Source organism: Oryza glaberrima, chromosome 12 (assembly GCF_000147395.1).
Source record: "Oryza glaberrima chromosome 12, OglaRS2, whole genome shotgun sequence".
Lineage (NCBI taxonomy): Eukaryota > Viridiplantae > Streptophyta > Magnoliopsida > Poales > Poaceae > Oryza > Oryza glaberrima.
In genome coordinates, this window is record NC_068337.1 from 14,471,247 (window position 1) to 14,492,253 (window position 21,007).

Sequence of the window (21,007 nt, forward strand, 5' to 3'; positions counted from 1 at the left end):
CGAACTCATCCCACTGGGCCTGTGTTATCCTTCCGTAGTCCTTAAACGGCGTTAGTCCCTTCTGTACATATTTCCTATTCAGGTCCATTTTCCAGTTTCGCCACAACTTCCCCATAGTCTTCAGCGCATAATCCTTGGCTTTATCATTGTCTGTCCCCTCTGGATATTCAAACTTGCTTTGTAGCAACGTCCAACAGTTGTTCTTTCTACTCTCTGAAACTTTCTTCCAATCCTTCCATGTGATCTCCATGATATCCCAAACCACCGCCCCACATTGGTTGCTATACTTGGAACATGAGTCTTCCAGTGATAGGGGTTCCCCTATCTCAGTCATCCATGTCAGCACGCTTACTTCTTTCAACAGCATGTTCTTCCCTCACTCGCCCCTCTTTTTCTTGGGTTTGCTTGAAGCTATGGTGCGCACGGCAGCTGTAGCTTCAGCTTCGGTTGCGGCTTGGACTTTCCTTTTGGAGCATTCTTCTATATTTGCAATTCATGTGACTTCAATTAAAATCCATAGTTTGTACTTAATATGTTGGAACTAAACATATATTATATGTTACATACCACCGGTTCGGGGGGATTGTAGTCCGAGTCAACTTCATTGTCGCTACCGCCTTTTCTCGTCTTTGCAGGAGAAGGATGGGGGTCACTCGGCGAGTGATATGATCCACTGTCTGGTTCACTTGAGCTAGATGACGAAGATTCCTCCGCGACTACTTGCGTGCAAATATATTCCTCGACGACAGCTTGAGTTTCCCTGACCTTGTCACCCGTGAGTTGCTCTTGGGTGGGTTTCTCCATTGATATTCTTTGAAGGTGAATTTATATTAGATGAGAAAAGGAATCGTTTTCTTATTGTATGTCCGAATAGAAGGCAAAATTTAGATACTCGTTTTTTACTACAACTATAATAATGTTATCGCCAGCAAACTCCTTGATTGCTTTCAACATCATTCATTTTCGGAACGTCATTCCCATAAATTCGGCAACCAAAGCTGGTGGTCCATTCTCATTAGCCATCCCATTTGCATGCTTCAGTCAGTTCGACAAACAAACAACATTTTCTTATATGTTTGAATGACATGGATAGTAAATAGAACTTAGAAGAATATACATTTTACGAATGATGTAGATAACATACATATAAATTCTAATTGTGATTTTTATCATAAATAACACAATGGTCTAAATAAATAAAAAATGAATGTATCATTTAAAAGTTAAAAATTATGACGAGTTAAAATATATTGTTACAAATAAATATAAATTTTAGAAGGTTGTGGTTATTTAAAAATTATTGTTGCAAATATTTTCGTAAAGATAAAAAGGGAGAAAAAGCAATCAGGAGGATAAACTTTCTACAAAAGGTTATAATGCGTCACATAGTACCCTATAAATGCTCGTAGACCATCATGTGACACTCTAATAAATCATAGTAAATGTATAAAAGAAAGCAAAACATCACAAAACACTAGCTTTTTTTAAGTAGAGAACCAATCGGTTTTCATTTAATCTAGTGGACCCATTATTTTCAATTATTAGATCTATCTTAAAAACTACTAATTAAATTTATCTATAAAAAGGCCCACGTCGTAATGCCACTACCGTCCAATATACATGCACGTTGGTACGTAGGTATTCCTTCTTAATAAAAGTACGTACCGACATATAGTACATACACAGCTATTCCTATGTACAGTACGTACACACGCCGGGTCCCACATCCTTTTTTTTCTTTTTTTTTCTTCTCATCATTTAGATTAGATGGAAAACCAAGCTAATAAATTAAACTAATATTAACAGTGCTTTAAGTTGTAAAAATATATGCTATTTTGAGTTATATTCAAATTAGGCTCATGTCATTGAAACACCTAGATAAATTAAAATTATAGATTATCTGATAGTTAAATTAGACTTACATTTTCTAAAATAAAAACAACTTCAAGTGTGCGTAGAATTTCAAAAATTACTCACTCTCTATTGTAGAAAATACTGATATGGTAAAAGGATGTTACTAAATTTATCATAAATATATTTTTTATGTATTATGTGTTTACTCTATTCATATATTATTAGAAAATTGAAGATCAAATATATTCATTTGACACCATGTCAATATCCCTTTTCTCCTACGTAGCCTTCGTTTGATCTAGCTCATTGACTTAGCTTATCCAGGGCACACGAAAAGATACAAGTCATTAGCACAATATTAATCTAGTATTATAGAAGCTTGAAAATGGATTTATTTGTATTTTTACAAAATTTCTATAATAAAAAATATTTTGTAAAATACGCACCATTTAGCAATTCGGCAAAATGTGGTCATGGTAAATAATGAAGTAGGCACTCCAACAAGCACTTTAGAACTTAACCATAAATTTATTACTTATACACTAAAACTAAATATGTAGTATATAATATACTTTGTGAATCAAGAATAGTATAATATATCAATCATATGTCCCTGATAAATCCTATGTAATAAGTTCTATACACAAACCAGTGTCAACAATCGTTAAATTATATTGTTTATGATACATCCATGCACAATGCACTTAGTAATTAGTTGACATCCAATAAGCACGTGCGTCATCAAGCACCGAAGATATAGGATGATTCTAAGTGGGAACCCATTAACAAAAAAAGATAGATAAGTAGAGGATGTCACAAAATCACAACAAATAATAGTTAACTACTAGTAGATTGTGAGTATGAGCAGTAGAGTACATATACTTCAACAAACACTTGTAAGATGACATGTGATTCTCCAATAAATAGGAGGAAATTTAAGAAAAAAATATAAGGGAAAACAAAACATCATTGTTGCAAAGGATGATGATAGGTAAGTTTACATATAACCGAAACAAAGTGATTTTGGTTTGAATATGATAGACACTATATATCATTTACTATATCGAATTATATGGTCTATTTCATGGTATAAATATTTCCTTCTTTAATGATAAGCTTACAAAGTAATCTATTGTTCTTATAGTTAATATGATGATATATGACTTTTTTCAGTAGTTTTTTTTTATCTAAACAAAAAATAAATTGCCCGCGCATCTGCGCATGCTTCCTTTCTAGTTAAACATTATATTACTGTATTTGCGATCCCGTGTTCCCAATCCCTCTCCCTCGTTTTCCACGCGTACGCTTTTCAAATTACTAAACAGTGTGTTTTTTGCAAAAAGTTTGTATACGAAAGTTGCTTAAAAAAATCATATTGATCTATTTTAGAAAAAAAATTAGCAAATACTTAATTAATCACGCGCTAATGGATCGCTACATTTTCTGTGCGGGGAGTTTAGTTCCCAACTTCCCATATCCTAACACAGCGATCAGTCCAAAGTACCTGGAGTTCAACTGCGATCTGCTGCCTTTTCCTATTCGATCCCAAACACTGACGCAGAACTGCAGAGGAAGTCAGATAGTGCAGCAACTTGACTACATAACGGAACAACATTGGCGATTTCGGTTTAATTATAGCTCGATCCAAATGTTTCCCTGTCATAGGGTGTCATCGATAATGACTTAGCACCAAATGCATTGCTACTCTATCAATAATACTAGCAAGAAAGGGACAGGAAACATAAAAATGTCATGTCATCAGTGCAAGTCCAGTAGAAAGAAAAATGGAAAACGGAAAACGAAGGTACGCAGAAAAACTTGACTACACTAAGGCTGTGTTTAGTTACTTCCAAAGTTAAAAGTTTGAGTTAAAATTGGTACGATGTGACTGAAAAGTTGTGTATGTATGACAGGTTGATGTGATGGAAAAAGTTGGAAGTTTGGATCTAAACACAGTCTAAATGAAAGTTCAAACTCCCGCCGTATTTCAGCGGGAACTATTTACCGTGCTATACCTTGTGTTTGTAGTGACTATGTACATGCCCGACTGCTGCCTGGCCAATTAAAGCCCTCCATTTGTAGTACTTGTTGACATATCTTTTGTAAATATCACACATACAATATTACTCATTGATATACTCCGTATCTTTGTAAACAAGGATACTACACACATACTACCTATTCCCCGGGGAGTAGGTGGGTGACCTGTGCTGATACTTGCGTCCTTAAGGTTGGCCGCTGTTGTCTCTCAACCGAATCGTTGATCGCGCGGACGACACCCCCATGTCGTGGACGCAGAGCGCTAAGGACGGCTGCCGCAGCCGAGCCAAGGCATCAGCGGATCGAGCGCGATTCTGCTCTGCGGGGAGCCCCGAGGAGATGACTGGGGCGGGGTTGGAGGAGGAGAACAGCACGGCTGCCTGGCTTGCCTGGTTGTGGCTGCTGCTGCTACCGTTGAAGCTGTCGGTTCACCGGCAGCGCCTGCCACTGGATGGCGCTACTGCTCTGGGTGTTCAGCTGCTCGCTCTTCTCCTTGTGGATCCTCTCGTTCATGAGGTCCCAGGCCACCGAGGCGCGCCACGGGACGCTCGCCGTCATGTGCGACGAGCGCGCCCGGATCCTCCAGGACCAGGTGAAGGTGAGCATGAACCACCTCCAGGCGCTCGCCATCCTTGTCTCCACCTTCCACCACTCCAAGACCCCGTCCGCCATCGACCAGACCCCACATTCGCGCGGTACGTGGAGCGCACCGCGTTCGAGCGTCCGCTGACGAGCGGGCTGGCGTACGCCGCTCGGGTGACGCACTCCGAGCGCGCGGGAGCTGTTCGAGCGGCAGCAAGCTAGCCTGGAGCATCAGAGAGATGAACTTCTCCTCCAAACGGCCGCGGGCGGAGGAGTACGTACGCCCCGGTCATCTTCGCGCAGGACGCATACAAGCACGTCGTCTCCATCGACATGCTCTCGGGGGCAGAGGACCGTGGAAATCTACTGCGAGCGAGAGAATCAGGCAAGGTTGTTCTAACTGCTCCTTTCCAGCTGCTCAATAAACGCATCGGAGTTGTCCTGACGTACGCAGTGTACAAGTCTGAGCTTCCCCTGAATGCGACGGTTCATGATCGTATACAGTCTTCTATAGGATACTTGGGTGGTGTCTTTGACATAGAAGGACATGTTGATAAGTTGCTTGAAAAGCTTGCAGGCAAAGAGCCCATGACGGTGAACATATACGACACTACCGGTGAGAGCATGATTCGTATGTATGGTTCTTCGAATGAATCAGCCAGTGGCATGTGTCATGTCAGCACGCTCGACTTCGGTGATCCATTAAGGAAGCACGAGATGCATTGCAGGTTCACACAAGTGTTGAGTTGTGATCCAAATTCATTTGCAGTTAATAAAGGCCAGCTTCTGCCGTACAGATCATCATCCCTTTTAGTGTTCCACTATATATATACCTCTTGTAAGCCGCCGTACGGCGATGAAACCTCACCTCAGATATAGTGAAGATATTTTGCTGGCTGGCGCCCGTGGTTTTTTTCTCTCCTGTTTTGGGAGGGTTTTCCACGTTAAATCTCGTGTCTTTTGTGATTGATCTATTGTTGTTTATCGTTTGTTCGCCTATCGTTTCCTAACAGCAAGGGCCACCTTGGCCATGGCTGGCAGTAGCATCATCGTACGGAACCCTCGTGATTTCTTTACTTGTTGGATACATCTTTCATTTTACTGACAAATGGATTGCCAAAGTCGAAGATGGTTACAAGGCGACTGACATGCAGATGCCAGCAAAGGATGAATTCGCGGCCACAGAGAGGATTTCAGATATGGAAAGAGATCTGAAGGAAGATGCTCTGTTTTTCGACACGATCAAAAGCCCCAGTCTGTTGGAGATCTCGCGTCTGCTGAACCATCGTGATCCAGCTCAGAATGTTCTCCAGGAGGAGCAAGAGCTCAACCTTCCATTGGAGGCGCAAGACAAACTGAAAGAGACTGAGAGGAAGCTGGGGAGGATGTCCAAGTTCATTACAAAGGTTATGAAATTAACTAGCGCTAGCATTCGCTGTTTATCTTCTCGATTTCACTGCTTCAACAAGAAGGTATGGAGCATTATCCTTCTCGGATTTTTACTCTTCATTCTTGTCATTGGTGCTTTTGATCAGCCATACAACAATCAACCTTTGAGCATGGGAGGGGAGGGTGACAATAACATGATGCTGAAGAATTTTGGGTTCTCTCGTGGAAGGTTGTTAATTGATACGCTCCATGGTACATGGACTAAACGCGGTGTGCAGAGTAGTGACACGATCAGGGTTGATCTCAGAAAGATGACAGGGAATAGTGACAGTTCTGGGCGGCAGCTCAAGCACTGATCTTCACATAAATCAAGTGAGATCCCGGCTGTCTGTATGTTCCGATGAATGGAAAGCAAGTTATGGTCCACTGCAATCTAATTGTAGATGAGAAAGCATTGGTAAATTGGATGTCAAATGGTGATACCGCTCAGTCAAGCAAGTATCAGCAAGAAACTGCAGGGATACAAAACAGAACAGACAAGCCTCACCTGCCAGCAAACAAGTCACACAAAACAACAGTAAGCCCCTGGAAAAATTGTCTTACTTCCAGTTATCATGCTTGTACTCCTTGGCAGTATTATATGGCGCCGGTGCAGTGACCATAGGAGGAGAGTTCAACAAGAAGAGCTGGAACTTTTGGGAATAATGGGGCCTAGTCGATTCCAACTACAAGATCTGGTAGCCGCAACGGGCAATTTCGCAGATGAGAACAAGCTTGGGCAAGGAGGGTTTGGCCCTGTGTACAAAGGCTACTTGAGGGACCAGGACCTTCATGTGGCCATCAAGGTGTTGTCCAGAAGGCAATCTTGTCAAGAACAATCGGCGCAAGGGTTGAGGGAGTTCAAGGCAGAGGTGAAAGTCATGACGCAACTGAGGCACAGAAACATTGTCAAGCTTGTGGGCTGGAGCGACAGCAAGAAACAGCTCCTTCTCATTTATGAACTTATGGCTCAAGGAAGCCTTGACAAGCATCTCTACGACCCTGAGAAAATTTTAACTTGGCAACAAAGGTACCAAATTAAATTTGCTAACCTGTTTAATTCAACTGGCAATTTCTTTACTCGTGTCGAAATTGGCTCTGCTAGGTACAAGATTGTACTTGATCTGGGCTCTGCTTTGCTCTACCTCCACCATGACTGCGAGAAATGCATTGTGCATGGAGACATCAAGCCTGCAAATGTAATGCTTGATGTGTCACACAATGCTAAGCTTGGTGACTTCGGGTTAGCAAGGCTTGTTGAGCATGGGGGAGAGCCACAAACAACACAAGTTGTCGCAGGGACCCCTGGATACATTGACCCAGAATTCATCAACAACCGCTAGCCTCGCACCGAATTGGATGTGTACAGCTTCGGTATTGTCCTCTTAGAGATAGCTTGTGGCAAGCGGCCGGCATCGAGGCAGCTGCCAAATGGAGCTTCATCACTGCTAGCCTGGGTGCGTGATTTGTATGACCAGGGCAAGATTCTTGACGCAGTAGATCAGAGGCTGAACGGCGAGTTCAATCAGCAGCAAATGGAGCGTGTGATCGTCATGGGTCTCTGCTGTTCACATCAAGACCCGATCCAGCGATCGTCTATCGTGCAAGCTATGGATGTTCTGCGATCTGCAGACGCAGAGTTGCCGGTACCTCCCGCAGCACATGATACAGGGCACATCCGGTCCATGCAAGAACAAGCTTATGCCGACCTGCCAGTTGAGGATCATTCTGTGCATACTGCCACCCGAAGTACGTATTTTACTTCCAAGGATTCAGTTTATCTACTTGCTGAAGGATAACGAATTCTCTCTTTTGAATAGCAATATTAGTTATGTTTACATGCGCCTGTTTAGATTGTTTTGTCAACAAGATTGCTGATAGGCACACATCTATTTTGTTCATAGTTTTGTGCTATCTATCTATCTATTATCCATCTACACATGTAGTATAAATGATAGTTTCATATGAACCAGCTCTATTGTTAGCATTAATCCTGACTTACATATTTTAAATATCTGCAGTAGTTAGTCGTGTATGTGTGTCATGCACGTAGTGGAGTATTGCATATATGATGCATGCATATAGGAGATTAGCTCTGTCACAGCCATGTACTTGGTGATTAGTTGACCGAGTAATTAGCTTGTGTAGTTAGTTGAGTGCGGCAAGTTAGCAGATAGTTAGTTGCATGCATGGTTAGTTGGACGAGTGGGTCTCGTAATACATGGAGTTAGTGGCTCATGTATTCAGGTAGTGCGTGCGTGCGCATGAAGACCGGCAACAGTTCGTGCATGTAAGGCTATTTAAGCCGTGCTCTGATCCATTTTCAGTTAAGTGTGTGAGTCACAGATAAACAGAGAAAAGGGCATTTGTTGCCGCAAAGCTTGCTTGTGTTCCCTGTGTTCATCTGAGCCATCGCGTGTGTTGTGTGCTCGCGTGAGTTTACGCCGAAGGTAGTTCGTTGCTCCCCGGCAGTTTGATCCCTGGGCGAAAGCCAACATCTATTGTTGCAGCATTTTTCTTCTCATAAATTTAAAACGACGTGATTCAAGTAATTTTACTTTACAATTTTTAACAATCTGTACTCTAGAATAACGCAGCCTAGCCCATCCAATCGGCACGTCCACTTATAAATATCACCTCACATACATCCTAAAATACTCCATCCATCCCAATATAAGCATTCTTAGAATAGTGGCAAGTCAAACTTTTAAATTTTGACTATTAATAGCAAACGAACAAAAACAGATCAATCATGTAAATTTGATGTTACTAGATTTGTTATTAAGCAAATTATCATAATGTGTAACTTTTTTTATTTAAAACATCTTACTTTTATAGATATTATTGGTCAATATAGCATCTTGAAGACATTGTCAAAGTCCAACAATGCTTATATTTTGGGACGGAGAGAGTATTACTTAAAATTTTAAATTAGAGAAAATCCATAAAATGTCATCGTACAAGTCTTTTTCTTCCAGAAATGCCATCGCCATCAACGCACCATTGATTCCACACCATTACAACCATAAATTTGACCAAATTACCCTCCGTTCAAAATTCCTCCTCATCGTCGGCGAAGCAGATCTTGACTCCCAGCCTGATGCAGTATTCCTAGAAATCGGCACTGATGAACTGGGAGCCGTTGTCCGTTATGATACGGTGGGGCAATCCGAATCTGCAGAATATCCCTTTGATGAATTTGATGGCGTTGTCGGCCTTGATTTCCCCCGTGGGTGTCGCTTCAATCCACTTAGTGAATTTGTCGATCGCCATGAATAGGAACCTGTAGCCGCCCTGTCCTCGTGGGAATGGCCCGAGTATATCTAGCCCCCAGCACAAGAACGTCCAAGTGAGAGGGATAGTCTGGAGTGCTTGCGCTGGTAGCCTTGTGTGTTTACTGTGGAATTGATAGCCTTCACACCGCTGAACCATGTCGCAGGTGTCTTTGAGGGCGGTTGGCCAGAAGAACCCTTGTCAAAATGCTTTTCCGACTAATGTCCGACCGGCGGCATGTGACCCACGGATCCCTTCATGTATGTTAAGGAGGAGGTGTCTGCCGTTGTCGGACAAGACGCATTTTAGGAGTACCCCGTTTGGTGCCTTCTTATATAGATCGTTGCCGATCATACAGTAGACTTTTGCTTTACGGGATATTTTCTTGGCTTCTGTGTCATCCTCGGGCAACTCTTCGCTGCCTATGAATTTAATGAGTGGGGTGCGCCAGTCGTCTGTGCTCTCGATATCGGCAACGGCGCGCTCTGCCTCTGTAGCCCCCGAGCTGATGTTGGGGGTGACCGGGCTATCTTCGCCGCTTGCCTCTTTCACTGATAGCCTGGTCAGGACGTCCAGAAAGGTGCCAGGTTCAAGTGGCTCTCGTCTGGACGCACGCCGTGCTAGATCATCCGGTTCGATGTTGTCTTTGCGGTATACATGTCGGACCTCGATCCCATCGAACCTTCTTTCCAGCTTCCTGACTTCTGCGAGATACTTGGATAACTCGGGGCTAGAGCACTTGTAATCTTTATTTACCTGGTTCGCGACTAGTTCAGAATCCCCTTTCACAAATAGTCGCCTAACTCCGAGTGCAGCTGCAGCTCTTATCCCGGCGAGTAGTCCTTCGTACTCGGTTGTGTTATTGGTCGCCCTGAAGTTGAGGTGAATTGCATGCTTGAATAGATCTCCCGAAGGTGATGTCAAGATGAATCCTGCCCCTACTCCTTGGCTGTTGAGTGCGCCGTCGAACGCCATTGTCCACCTTTCATTGTCGATTTGGTTGTCTGACCTGTTATCAGGCATAGTCCAATCGGCTACGAAGTCGGCAAGTACCTGGGACTTGATGGCTGTTCGTGGCACAAAGCGGACATCAAATTGGCTTAGCTCGACTACCCATTTCGCAATGCGGCCGACAACGTCTTTGTTTCTCACTACTTCACCGAGAGGGAAGGAGGATACAACTGTGACCCTGTGGGCTTGGAAGTAGTGGCGTAGCTTTCTTGATGTCATGATTACCGCGTAGAGCAGTTTTTGGATCTGTGGATATCTTATCTTTGCGTCATGGAGAGCGTCGCTAATGTAGTCGATTGGTCGTTGCACCTTCTCTCTCTCGACAACAATGACAATGCTAACGGAATATGGCGTGGCGGCAATATAGAGAAATAATTCTTCATTAGGTTGGGGGGGCAACAAGTACAGGGGGATTTGATAGGTAGCGCTTGAGTACAATGAATGCCTCTTTGGCTTCCTGTGTCCATACAAATTTGTCTTGCTTCTTTAGCAGAGCGAAGAAAGGTTGTCCTCGCTCTCCCATCCTAGCGACGAACCTGCTTAGTGCCGCCATGCATCCGGTTAACTTCTGTACTTCCTTGAGTCTTGTAGGCGACTTCAAGTTCTCGATTGCCTTGATCTTCTCGGGATTTGCTTATATTCTTCTGCCAAAGACGAGGAAACCGAGCAGCTTACCCGATGGTACTCCAAACGTGCACTTCTCTGGATTGAGCATGAGGCGATATCGTCGGAGGTTGTCGAACGTTTCATGTAATTTGAGAGAAACATTCCTTTGATCTTCTACTCTTGAGTATGGAGTTAGCAAAACAAAGAAAGATCAAAACAATTTAGAAGTTTAGTTGCACTACCGTCGTAGCCGCCAACATAATTCACGGCTAAGCTGAATGCCTTGTAGTAATGATGGCCTTGTCAATTCTAGTTGGATCTGACAAGGTAGTGCCCCCATTACCTAGTGGCGATTGCTTCATTAGTGTTTGATACTAGTTGAAAACCAAAATGCTGAATGAGGGAGGTTGTCTGAATAGGTGGAAACATTGATGACATATGAGAAAGCATGTGGTACATTTTTTTTTACTACAGTTTAGGTCTTATCAAATCTAATTGGATATGACAAGGGAGTCGCTGCTCACCATTACCTAGTGTCCGTTTCTAATTGTTGAAAGTCAAAATGCTGGAAGAGGGTGGTTTTTTGGAATAGGTGCAAACAGTGGTGACATATGAGAAGCATGCTTTTTTTTTAACCAACAGTAGAGCTTAATCCAGATTCCACCAAGTTTCCTCTGTTAAAACTTTCCCTTGTTAGGTTCGCAGCCGCGCGCGAGCGGAGTGGCTCGGTTTCGAGGGATGCAGCTCGGTTTGGCTAGGGTTAGGAGCGGCTCGGATTGAAGAAGGAGGTGATGCGGGCGAGCAGGAGCTGCGCAACGGCGGCGATGCGGTGGAGGCGGGGTGGGAGGAGGTCTCGCTCGTTAAGCCGCCACTACAGCTTCCCCCTTGCGCAGCAACCGAGGCAGCGTCGAAGTCGGAGTCGGCGTCGGAGGCAGCGGTGGCGGCGGCGCAGGTGGAGGGAAGCGGCGGAGCGAGCGGGAGCGGGGAGGGTAGCGCCGACGAGTGGCGTGGGGAGGCGGAGGGAAGAGGCGCACGGCGTGAGGAGGGCGGCGCAGGCGGAGGGAAGCGGCCGAGAAAGCGGTGGTTTGTGGGTTTTCTCGTTTTTTTTTTCTTTTTCTTTCTCCCGGACGACGTGGGTTCGGTTTGTGGAGACGTGATAAGGAGTGGGTCCAGGTGGCTGGGTGGGTTGGATCCAGGATTGTAGGATTGCAGGATTGTGGATGAACTCGTACTTTTTATATTAGTATATAGATGTACCAAACATTCCATAAGTTTGTTTGGTGCGCGGTATCTCCACATGTGTACTTATCTGATTGCAGGCTCTATCTGCACCCACGTCCACGTCCATACATGCAATAATCATGTGGTTTATGACAATCAAACGGCTCACCGACGTGTTGTTGGTTAACGCCAAATCGTGCGCGCGCACACTAATTAAATTTTGCGATTATGGAACGGTAAACGTTGCAAGGCAGGCATAATAATTGTACTAGCTAAAAACAGCAAGTAGTTACCGAAGCCGTCCGGAAAGACACGGCACAGAAAAATGAAGTTACGGAAGAGATCCTTTTCTTTCGGGTGAGTTTTGCTTCGGGCTCAGTTTAATTCTCGATGTTTCAAATCATCCAAACAAGTCCTCCAAATTAATTATTTGGGTTAATATAGTCTTTGGACCTAAAAACAAATGCCACGTGAGCATGCCAAGTCATCCTCGCATGCAGCGGTATGAATAAAATTAGCATTCTACCCTTATATATCATATCATATAGAAAAGAAAGAAAAGATACAAACATAAATCGTAAGTGACAAAGGAATTTATACGATCAGTACTGGGCTACAGCAATCGCAAGTGACAATTCTATAACGATCATACATGTGTGAAACAACTATCTGCTTATTTTTCTTTCTTTTCTATTGGTACATAAGGGTAGAATGGTCATTTTATTCATACCGTTGCATGTGAGGATGATTTGGCATGCTCACATGACACTTTTTTTGGTCCAAGTACTATATTAACCCAAATGATTAATTTGGAGGATTAAACAATTTAAAACCTCAAGTACTAAACTAAGTCCGAAATAAAACTTCAGAGACCGTATTAGCTATTCACCCTTTTCTTTTCCCCACAAGCTCTTAATGGCCTCTACGTACCCTTCCATCTGGGAATTGAACTATTGATGTATAAAATTCCTTTGAAACCATAATGTGATATTTTGCATATTCCAGATAGGGCGCAAATTAATTAGGAACAAAGCTAAATTTCGGCGGAGTACGTAAACATATTTGTGTGAGCTTTATTACATAGTTTAATTGATGAGATAACTATCAGTAAAATATTGGTCCTGGTAAACGTATTGACTAGAATTGGTCCATCGATCGATCTTGAGATAATATAGAGTAATTTTTCTCTAGGTCTGCATACGCATGTTGTTCATTATCGTGCGTACGTGCAGCTTATTACGTCTGATAATTTGTGATAATATATAATTCAGGGTAAGAATATCCTGCTGTGTGCTGACCATTGACTTCTTTAGGTTGGATTAATCATCATTGTTGTTTCGCTTATGTTGATATTATAAACCTTACTGGCTTATAATATCATCATTATTGTTTAGCCCAAAAAATGGAAAAGAGGTTAGGAAATTGGTCTGGTTGTTCTGTCTCTCATGCAGGGAGAGCTGTACATATCAATGCCTGTCTCTCATCGATTCCCTCGTATGATATGGGGTTCTATCAGCTGTATGAAGGGATTCATCAGAAATTTAATTCAATTCGAGGTAGATACTACTGGGCTGGTAACAAACAAGGGAGAAAATACCATATGATAAAATGGGCAAATTTGATCTTCCCAAAAGAGTTTGTAGGGTTGGGTCTTACTGAAACTAGAATGTTTAACATTGCTTTGTTGGCTAAATGGTTGGTTAAGGTTGAATCTCCTGATGGTAGTCTCTGTTTTGAGCTATTAAGAAAGAAATACTTGTGTTCTGGGGGAGTCTTTCAGTGCTCTACTGAAGGTGCTTCTCAGTTTTGGTCTGGGATTCTTAATACAAGAAAATGGATGATGCTTGGTTCTGAATTGAATAGAAGATTGGTGATGGTTCCCATATTTGGTTCTGGCTAGATGTTTGGTATGGGTCTTGCCCTCTGAAAACAAGTTTTCATGAGATTTTTGAGATATGCAACCAACAATCAATCACAATTCTGAGCTGAAACAGATAGGTATAGGTGGTTTATCTTTTAGGAGAACTTTTGGCCCTCTGGAACTTGACCAATGGCAGCAGGTTAGGACAATCCTAGAAGAGCTAGAGTTGACTGACTCTCCTGATATTTTGAAATGGGGTTTGACAGCTAGTAAGAGATTTACTACCAACTCTTTATACAGAGCTATGGCTTTTAGATGGGTGAAAGATGAGATGCTACAACTAATCTGGAAATCTCCCTGTCCCATAAAAATTAAACGTTTCCTTTGGTTGGCAAGTAGAGATAGGATCCAATCTTGTGAACAATTGAAAAAGAAAGGTTGGGATGGCTCAGAACTTTGTATGCTATGCAATACTATTGAATCTACCAATCACATTCTTTTAACTGTCCAATGGCAATTTTTGCTTGCTGCATTTGTAGAGATGTTATGAACTGGGATACTGTCCCCTGCAGCTTTGAAGAGTTTTTCTTGCTAATAAAACATAATGCTTGTAGTAATAGAAGAGCTTTGGTTTCTTTGCTTGCTGCTATCTGTTGGGTTCTTTGGACCACAAGAAACAATATGATATTCAGATCTCAATTGGTGTATTCCCCCCTAATGCTTCCTTTTTGGATTGCTTCTTATTTGCTGCAGTGGAAGGTTTTAGGGCATGCTGAAGAAGCTAGCACGATGATGGTTGTGGCAGAGAAGATGAAGACCGCTGCTGCCAACTCTGAAAGTGATAGGCTGGGTATTGGGTGATAGATTAGTTAAGAGGTTCCCTAAGTTGTGGCACTATCCTCTATCTACTGAAGTTGTGATGTTTGAAATCTGCTTGTACTGGCAGCCCTTTTGGTTCTTTTAGTTGTGTTGCTGCTTTTAGAGCTGGTAGTAAGTTTTGGAGTCTGTCTGTTTTCCTTTAGGAGGGCTTTGACCCTCCCTACGCTGTAAACCTGGTGTCTAGATTTTCCTAGAACAAACCTTTTGGCTTTCAATAGGCTTATGAGCAATAAAAAATAATTCTTAATGATAATATGTTTCTTAGCAATTTAAAAGAAAATGTTAGAAAATAAACTACAACGAAAGAAAACATAAGATCAACTCCAAACTGATGTTTAAAATTCAAAATTTGAATGTGGCGTAATTATAAGCCGAAGGAGCATGTCACCATTGAAAGCCCGTTAATGGAGAGATATTGAAAGATAACCTATTATCGTACCCTGCTGACAACCAAATTAAGCTAGTTCAAATTAATGAAGTTTGGAGCCAACAGTTGATCACGCACACCGACTGGGCAACTGACATGCATGCAATCTCTACTATGGGCTCCTTCAGAATTTATTCCATCAATTTTCCCCTTTTGTTGAATTTGTTGGTTGGCTGGTTATGATTTTTTAGGGCTATTTTCGCACCATTGACTATTGATTAGAAATACCTGGCAAGCTAAGTAATCAATTTGCATTTGACGTACTGTAATCGTACCTGTTATTGTAATGGAGATCAACATGAATGTATCGGAGTTGACTTGACTCATTGCATTTAGACTTGCATTGCAAGGAGAATATATATCACATGCATCATGGATATGATTAATTAAAATCCTTGTGCTGCACTGCTGGCTAAGCTAGTTGCTGGGCCATTTTACTTAATTTGGTACGTACAAACTGCATGGAGAAAATTATGTAATGACGTTGTCTCAGGTGATTTATATATGTGTGTGTTTAACTAAATCAGAAGCTATATTTGACCTTACAAGCACAAGAGGAATAACGGCACATAGTTTGAATGAACTAATATATTGTGTCATACCACCCTCCATCTTTGAAGTCAATACAGAGATATGATAAACGACGCATATGGTGCATGTTACCTGCACGCAAAATCCAGTGATCGATATACACAGATATATACAAGAACATATATTAGCAAGCTTCAGCATCAGTTGCCTAGCTATAAATAGCGTCATTGCCTGAAATTTTCCCTATCACATCTCACATCTTAATTCCTCTTCTGACCAAGATCCAAAGAAAGTTACAAAGCCCATATGATGGTGGCCTCCCCTGTGAAGGTGGCCGTCGTCGCCGCCGTGTGCGTCGTGCTGGTCGTGCTGTCTTCTTCCCCGGCGCCGGCGGCGGCGCAGATGATCTGCAGCAAGTGTGACCAGTACTGCAACTCGTCGTGCGCCGGTGGGATGGGTGGCTGCAGCGGCGCCTGCACTGACCCAGCGTCCTCCTCATGCACGAGCTGCAAGCAGGCCTACTACTACAAGTGCATGAACTACTGCGGCTCCTACTGCCGCTCCAACTGCGTCAACAGCTGAACGAAATATTATATGCGAATTCTCCCCCTGAATTAGAAGCTTGTTGCTATGGCTCCATGTAGATAAATAAGCGAATGCTAGCTGCATGCGCGCTTGTGCTTGCATATGGTGGATGTATGCCCCTACTATGTACAACTTCATATATATATGTGAAAGTTGCATGTGTCTTCTGTCGAAAAATGTTCCGTCGTTTCTTGTACGTAACTCGGTCAATCAGTTATGAAAGATCGAATGTAATAAAAATTAACAGAATAGATTATGATCTATGCGATATCACTTCACAAACATATGCACGTAATTTCTATCTGCAGGCTGTTTTAACCGAAAGTACAAATATATACTCCGTTACTCTAAGTAGTATGCACATATCGATCCGCAACCAGTGGGCCGTGCCTGCCCAGTCTGTTTGCATCTCCTTCTTGGGCCAACACCTCATCTTGTAGGTCGGCACGGGTTTGGCCTTGCCAGCCCATATACTTTTTCCATGTAATTTTCTTAATTTTCCCGATTTCCTTCATATATTCCTCATATTTATCCTACCTTTCCAACATATTTTCTATATTTCCTAAATTTTTCCCTTTTTTCCCTCAAATTTCAGTTTTTTTTGACCACAGCAACTAGTGGGTCGGCCGACAGCCCTTTTTTAGGGTTTGCAATTTTGCCCCCACTTTTTCAAAACAAACCAGTCGTTTTTCCCTTACTTTGAACGGCCGTTCGATGGACCCCACATTTTTGTGTTACAGAAAGGCAAATGAAAAAATCAAAAAAGTTCTTTGAATTATCAATTTTTCGTTCTACCCCTATGTGAATAGATAGGGATTGAGTCCTCTCCTGCCTATCGAGTGTGCAGTGAACAACAAAACCCTAGACCTACACGGCGGCGGCGGCGAGCGTGGGACGACACTCCGGCGAGTCTCCGGCAAGGCGGCGGCCACGGGGCTTCCTACGGCAGCGCTCCTAGGCGTGGAGAGTCAGGGCAACGTGACTTCCTGTGGCAAACGCTCCCGGACGCTACACGGCAGGGCAGGCTCGTTTTCCTGTGGAGAGCGGTGGCCAGGCGCGACGAGCGACGGCCAGTCACGGCGGCTAGGGCGTGGGGCTTGCTGCGCCCTTGCGCGACAAATGGAGTGATTTCTTATAGATAGAAAGGAGGGAAAGATACATAAGTTGGATTGCAAATCTCCTAAGTATTTGAAGATCTTATGCTAGAAATTCTCCAAAATGTAGAGGAATTTCTCTATATATCCTATGAAATTCCTTTGACATCTCTAAAACCAATTCTTTCCTTTCCTCCAAAAAAAAATATTACACTAGCTATATCAGCCCTAAATGGAGACATGGACTGTTTATCCATTTTTGAATATTTATATGCAAGCTTACGTAAAACGACTTATATTTATTAGGAACAATTTTGTTTTGCTCCTACTTTACTTTAATGTTCAATTATGGTTTTGCTCGTGTTTTTTTTTTCGAGTTTTGGGTTTTTTGCCCATTTTTTTCAAATGAAGGAGGTGTTTACTCTTTTTTTATGGAAGCTAGTGGACCCGGCCCGGAAACTGGAATTGTTAAGATAACAAAATAATAAGAATAAAGAGGAATAATCATTTTGGAATTTATTGATTGACCTTTCTACCCCTGATATACGTAAAAGAAGAAAATGAGAGCAGAAATCTGTCTCCTTAATCGGCCCTGACGCTGTTTCCCCTATTCCCGAACCATACGGTCCAGGCGACGACAGCGACCTGCCTAGGTGGCAGTGGCCGGGAGACGGCAGCAGCGGTGGTGGCGGCAGCCACCCAGCCAGCAAGGTGGCCGGAGTAGTTGGCCGTGGTAGCGAACCCTGTACATGGCGGGCGGGGAGCAGGTGGCAACAGCGGCGACTCCGCAGGCAGCCTCGGCGATGACCAATGTGACCAGCGGCGGGGAGGAGAAGGTCGCGGCGATGACTTCGTAGGCAGAGCGCGGGGAGCAGGCAGCCTAGGTGAACGTGATCCTGCAGCCGTCGGCTCGACTCAGCAGTGAAGGAGCAGCCTGTCAAAGTGCTGTGACTACTTCTGCTAGCTGTGTAAAAAGATGTAAAAATTATGTTTTCTTTTACTGGAAAAATTATGTTTAATTTCTACTATCAAATTTGTGATAGTTCTATTGATATTCTGTCAAAATTGTTATATTTGTCAAAGGTTGTCAAAAATCATTTGATTTTAAACATCTTTAAAAAAAATCAAGTTCACTAGTACACAAATACTCATTGGTGCTGGTTAGAAACCGTCTATAGGTGCCGGTTTCCCAACCGACATATAAAATAGCAACCGGCAACTATTAGAAATATAGAACCGACATCTTAAGCTTTGCTCGAGCCAAAAATCCTACATGCATCAAGAACTTAACAAGTTCACATACATTTGGGACATGGATCAAGGAGGAGAAAAGAGAGGAAGACCTAAACAAGAACTCAAAAACAGTGCGCCACCGCTGCCGCATGAACTAAACAAGAATAAAAAAAAAACTAAACAGTGTGTTGCCACTTCCGCATGAACTTGGGCTGCCGCTGCTGCCTCTGCCGGACCGCCGCTCGGTTGCCACCGCCTGAGAGAAGAGAGAGAGAGGCCACCCGACTGCCTCCGCCTGGCCGCCACCCATCGCCCGCCTTCTCCCTTCCTGCCGGACCAGGGAGGCCGCCCACCACCCGCCGTGCGCCACCGTGGGGGCTAGAGGTGCCGCCCCAAGCACGCCCCAGATGCAGATAGCTAGAAGGGAGAGAAGAGAAGAACATGGGAGAGAGAAGAGAAGAGCCCACCGCCACCCTGCCTCCACCGGGCAGCCGCTGCGAGAGAGACGGGGACAGAGATGCAAGAGAGAGAGAGGGAGAGATATGCGAGAGATAGGAAAGGCGAGGGAGTAGATAAGGACGCGCGGTGGGTGCAGTGCGCATGCGTGCGCGGATGGTCTCGGCTCGTCGGCTTGGCTCAAAGCTATAGGTGCCGGTTTTTAAAAACAACATATAGGTGTCTGTTCTTTAATTAACCGACACCTATAATATATTATATGTGCCGGTTCTTTTAAAAAACCGGCACCTATCGTATATGTGCCAGTTCTAACATGGTTAAAGGTGCCGGTTCTATATTTTTTCATTGCTCGGAGGTGGGAAATGCTCTATAGATGCTGGTTTTAAATGAACCGGCACCTATGAGCTGGTCCCTATGAGGGTTTTTTAGTAGTGGTTGCGAGCTGCATTTACAATATTAGGGGGGAAAACACAACTAATGCACAAATAAAGGGACAATTTTGTAACAGTAAGTAAAGACATATACCTTTTCACTTCACACCGTCAACATATCCCTCCAAAATAAAGATAAAATTTGGCTCCGTTTAAAAGAACTGGGGAAAAAATCTTTAAAAAAAACAGGGGCACATATCCAAGTAGGGGTAAAAATAAAATTACCGCCACTACCGGAGAAATGATCTTTGTTGGGTCACTCAAAAATCACATTAGTCCCGGTTGGAAAACACACCGGTATTTTTTTATCTTTAGTCCCGGTTAGTAACACCAACTGAAACTAAATATTAATTTTACTCTCGATTCAAAAACATGTCAAAGCCCTATTTTTTAGTCCCGGTTGGTGTTATCAACCGGGACTAAAAATGGATCTTTAATCCCGATTGTTTATACCAACCGGGAGCAAATTAAGTTAAAAAAAATAGTGCACCACCGAGCCATGTGCGCCTCATCATATTTAGTCCCGGTTGTTTATACCAACCAGGAGCAATGTTAAAAAAAAACCGTGCACCACCTAGCAGCACGTGCCTCGTCCTCCCTGCCTCATCCTTATCCCCTCCACTTCAACTCTTCCTCCAGTCTCATCCTCTCATCTCCCCTCCATTTTCTCTAACTCCTTCATCTCCTCCAGCCCTCCCCCTCTCCTCCCCTTCCTCCCTCTTCCCCTCTCCTCCCCCTCCCCCCTCCCTCCTCTGACGTCGACGATGGTGACAGCGGGCGCCCCGTAGCGCACGAAGCGGCAGCGGCGCACGGCCGGCGGCCTACCCTCCGCCAGATCCGGTGGGAGGGAGGCCGGGCAGCGGCGGCCTAGCGGAGGCGGCCGGGTGGCGGCGGTCGAGGGGCGGAGGCCGAGAGGCGGCACATGGCCGGGTGGCCGGCGGCGGCGTGTTTTCTCATTTTTTTTTTGAATGATTTGTAATTTTTGTTGTAGTTTATTTTAGATTTGAGGATGATTTGTTGTGCATGATTTGTGAATGACTTGTGGATTGTGGATGATTTCGTGGATGGGCTGAGAATTGTGCATGATTTGGGGATGATTTGTTGTGCATGATTTGGGGGTGATTTGTGTGATTTGGGGATGATTTGTGGGGATTTGAGGGTGATAATAAATGCAAGAATAAAAACAAAAAAAGGAAACCGGACTAAAATGGCGCTAGAATCTTTAGTCCCAGATCCATTTTTACTCTCGGTTATTTCATCCGGGACTAAAGATAGGTATCTTTAGTCCCGAATTGGACGTCCCGGTTCATTACCTGGGAGTAAAGGGGGTTGCGAACCGGCAGAGATGCCCATCTCTCCAGTAGTGCGCTAGCTATGTGTAATCATAAAACTATATCTAGTTCCCAAGCTTCACTGGCATGGACTATCCAAAAGTCAGAGCAGATCAGCAGACATGTTGGCTTAAATAAATCAAAAGATCTAGCTTAAACTACAA

At 43.5% G+C, this 21,007-nt stretch overlaps 1 protein-coding gene and 1 pseudogene across 1 annotated transcript; both read left to right on the plus strand.

Annotated features, from left to right (window-relative positions):
- The first annotated feature begins 4,093 nt into the window (after window positions 1–4,093).
- LOC127756917 (probable kinase CHARK) lies at window positions 4,094–7,872 on the plus strand (annotated as a pseudogene).
- Window positions 7,873–15,950: 8,078 nt separating this feature from the next.
- On the plus strand, window positions 15,951–16,475 carry LOC127758049 (uncharacterized). The gene has a single exon (XM_052283667.1). It carries the CDS (start codon window positions 16,020–16,022, stop codon window positions 16,293–16,295), a length of 276 nt encoding a protein of 91 aa, XP_052139627.1. The 5' UTR covers window positions 15,951–16,019; the 3' UTR covers window positions 16,296–16,475.
- Window positions 16,476–21,007: the final 4,532 nt, after the last annotated feature.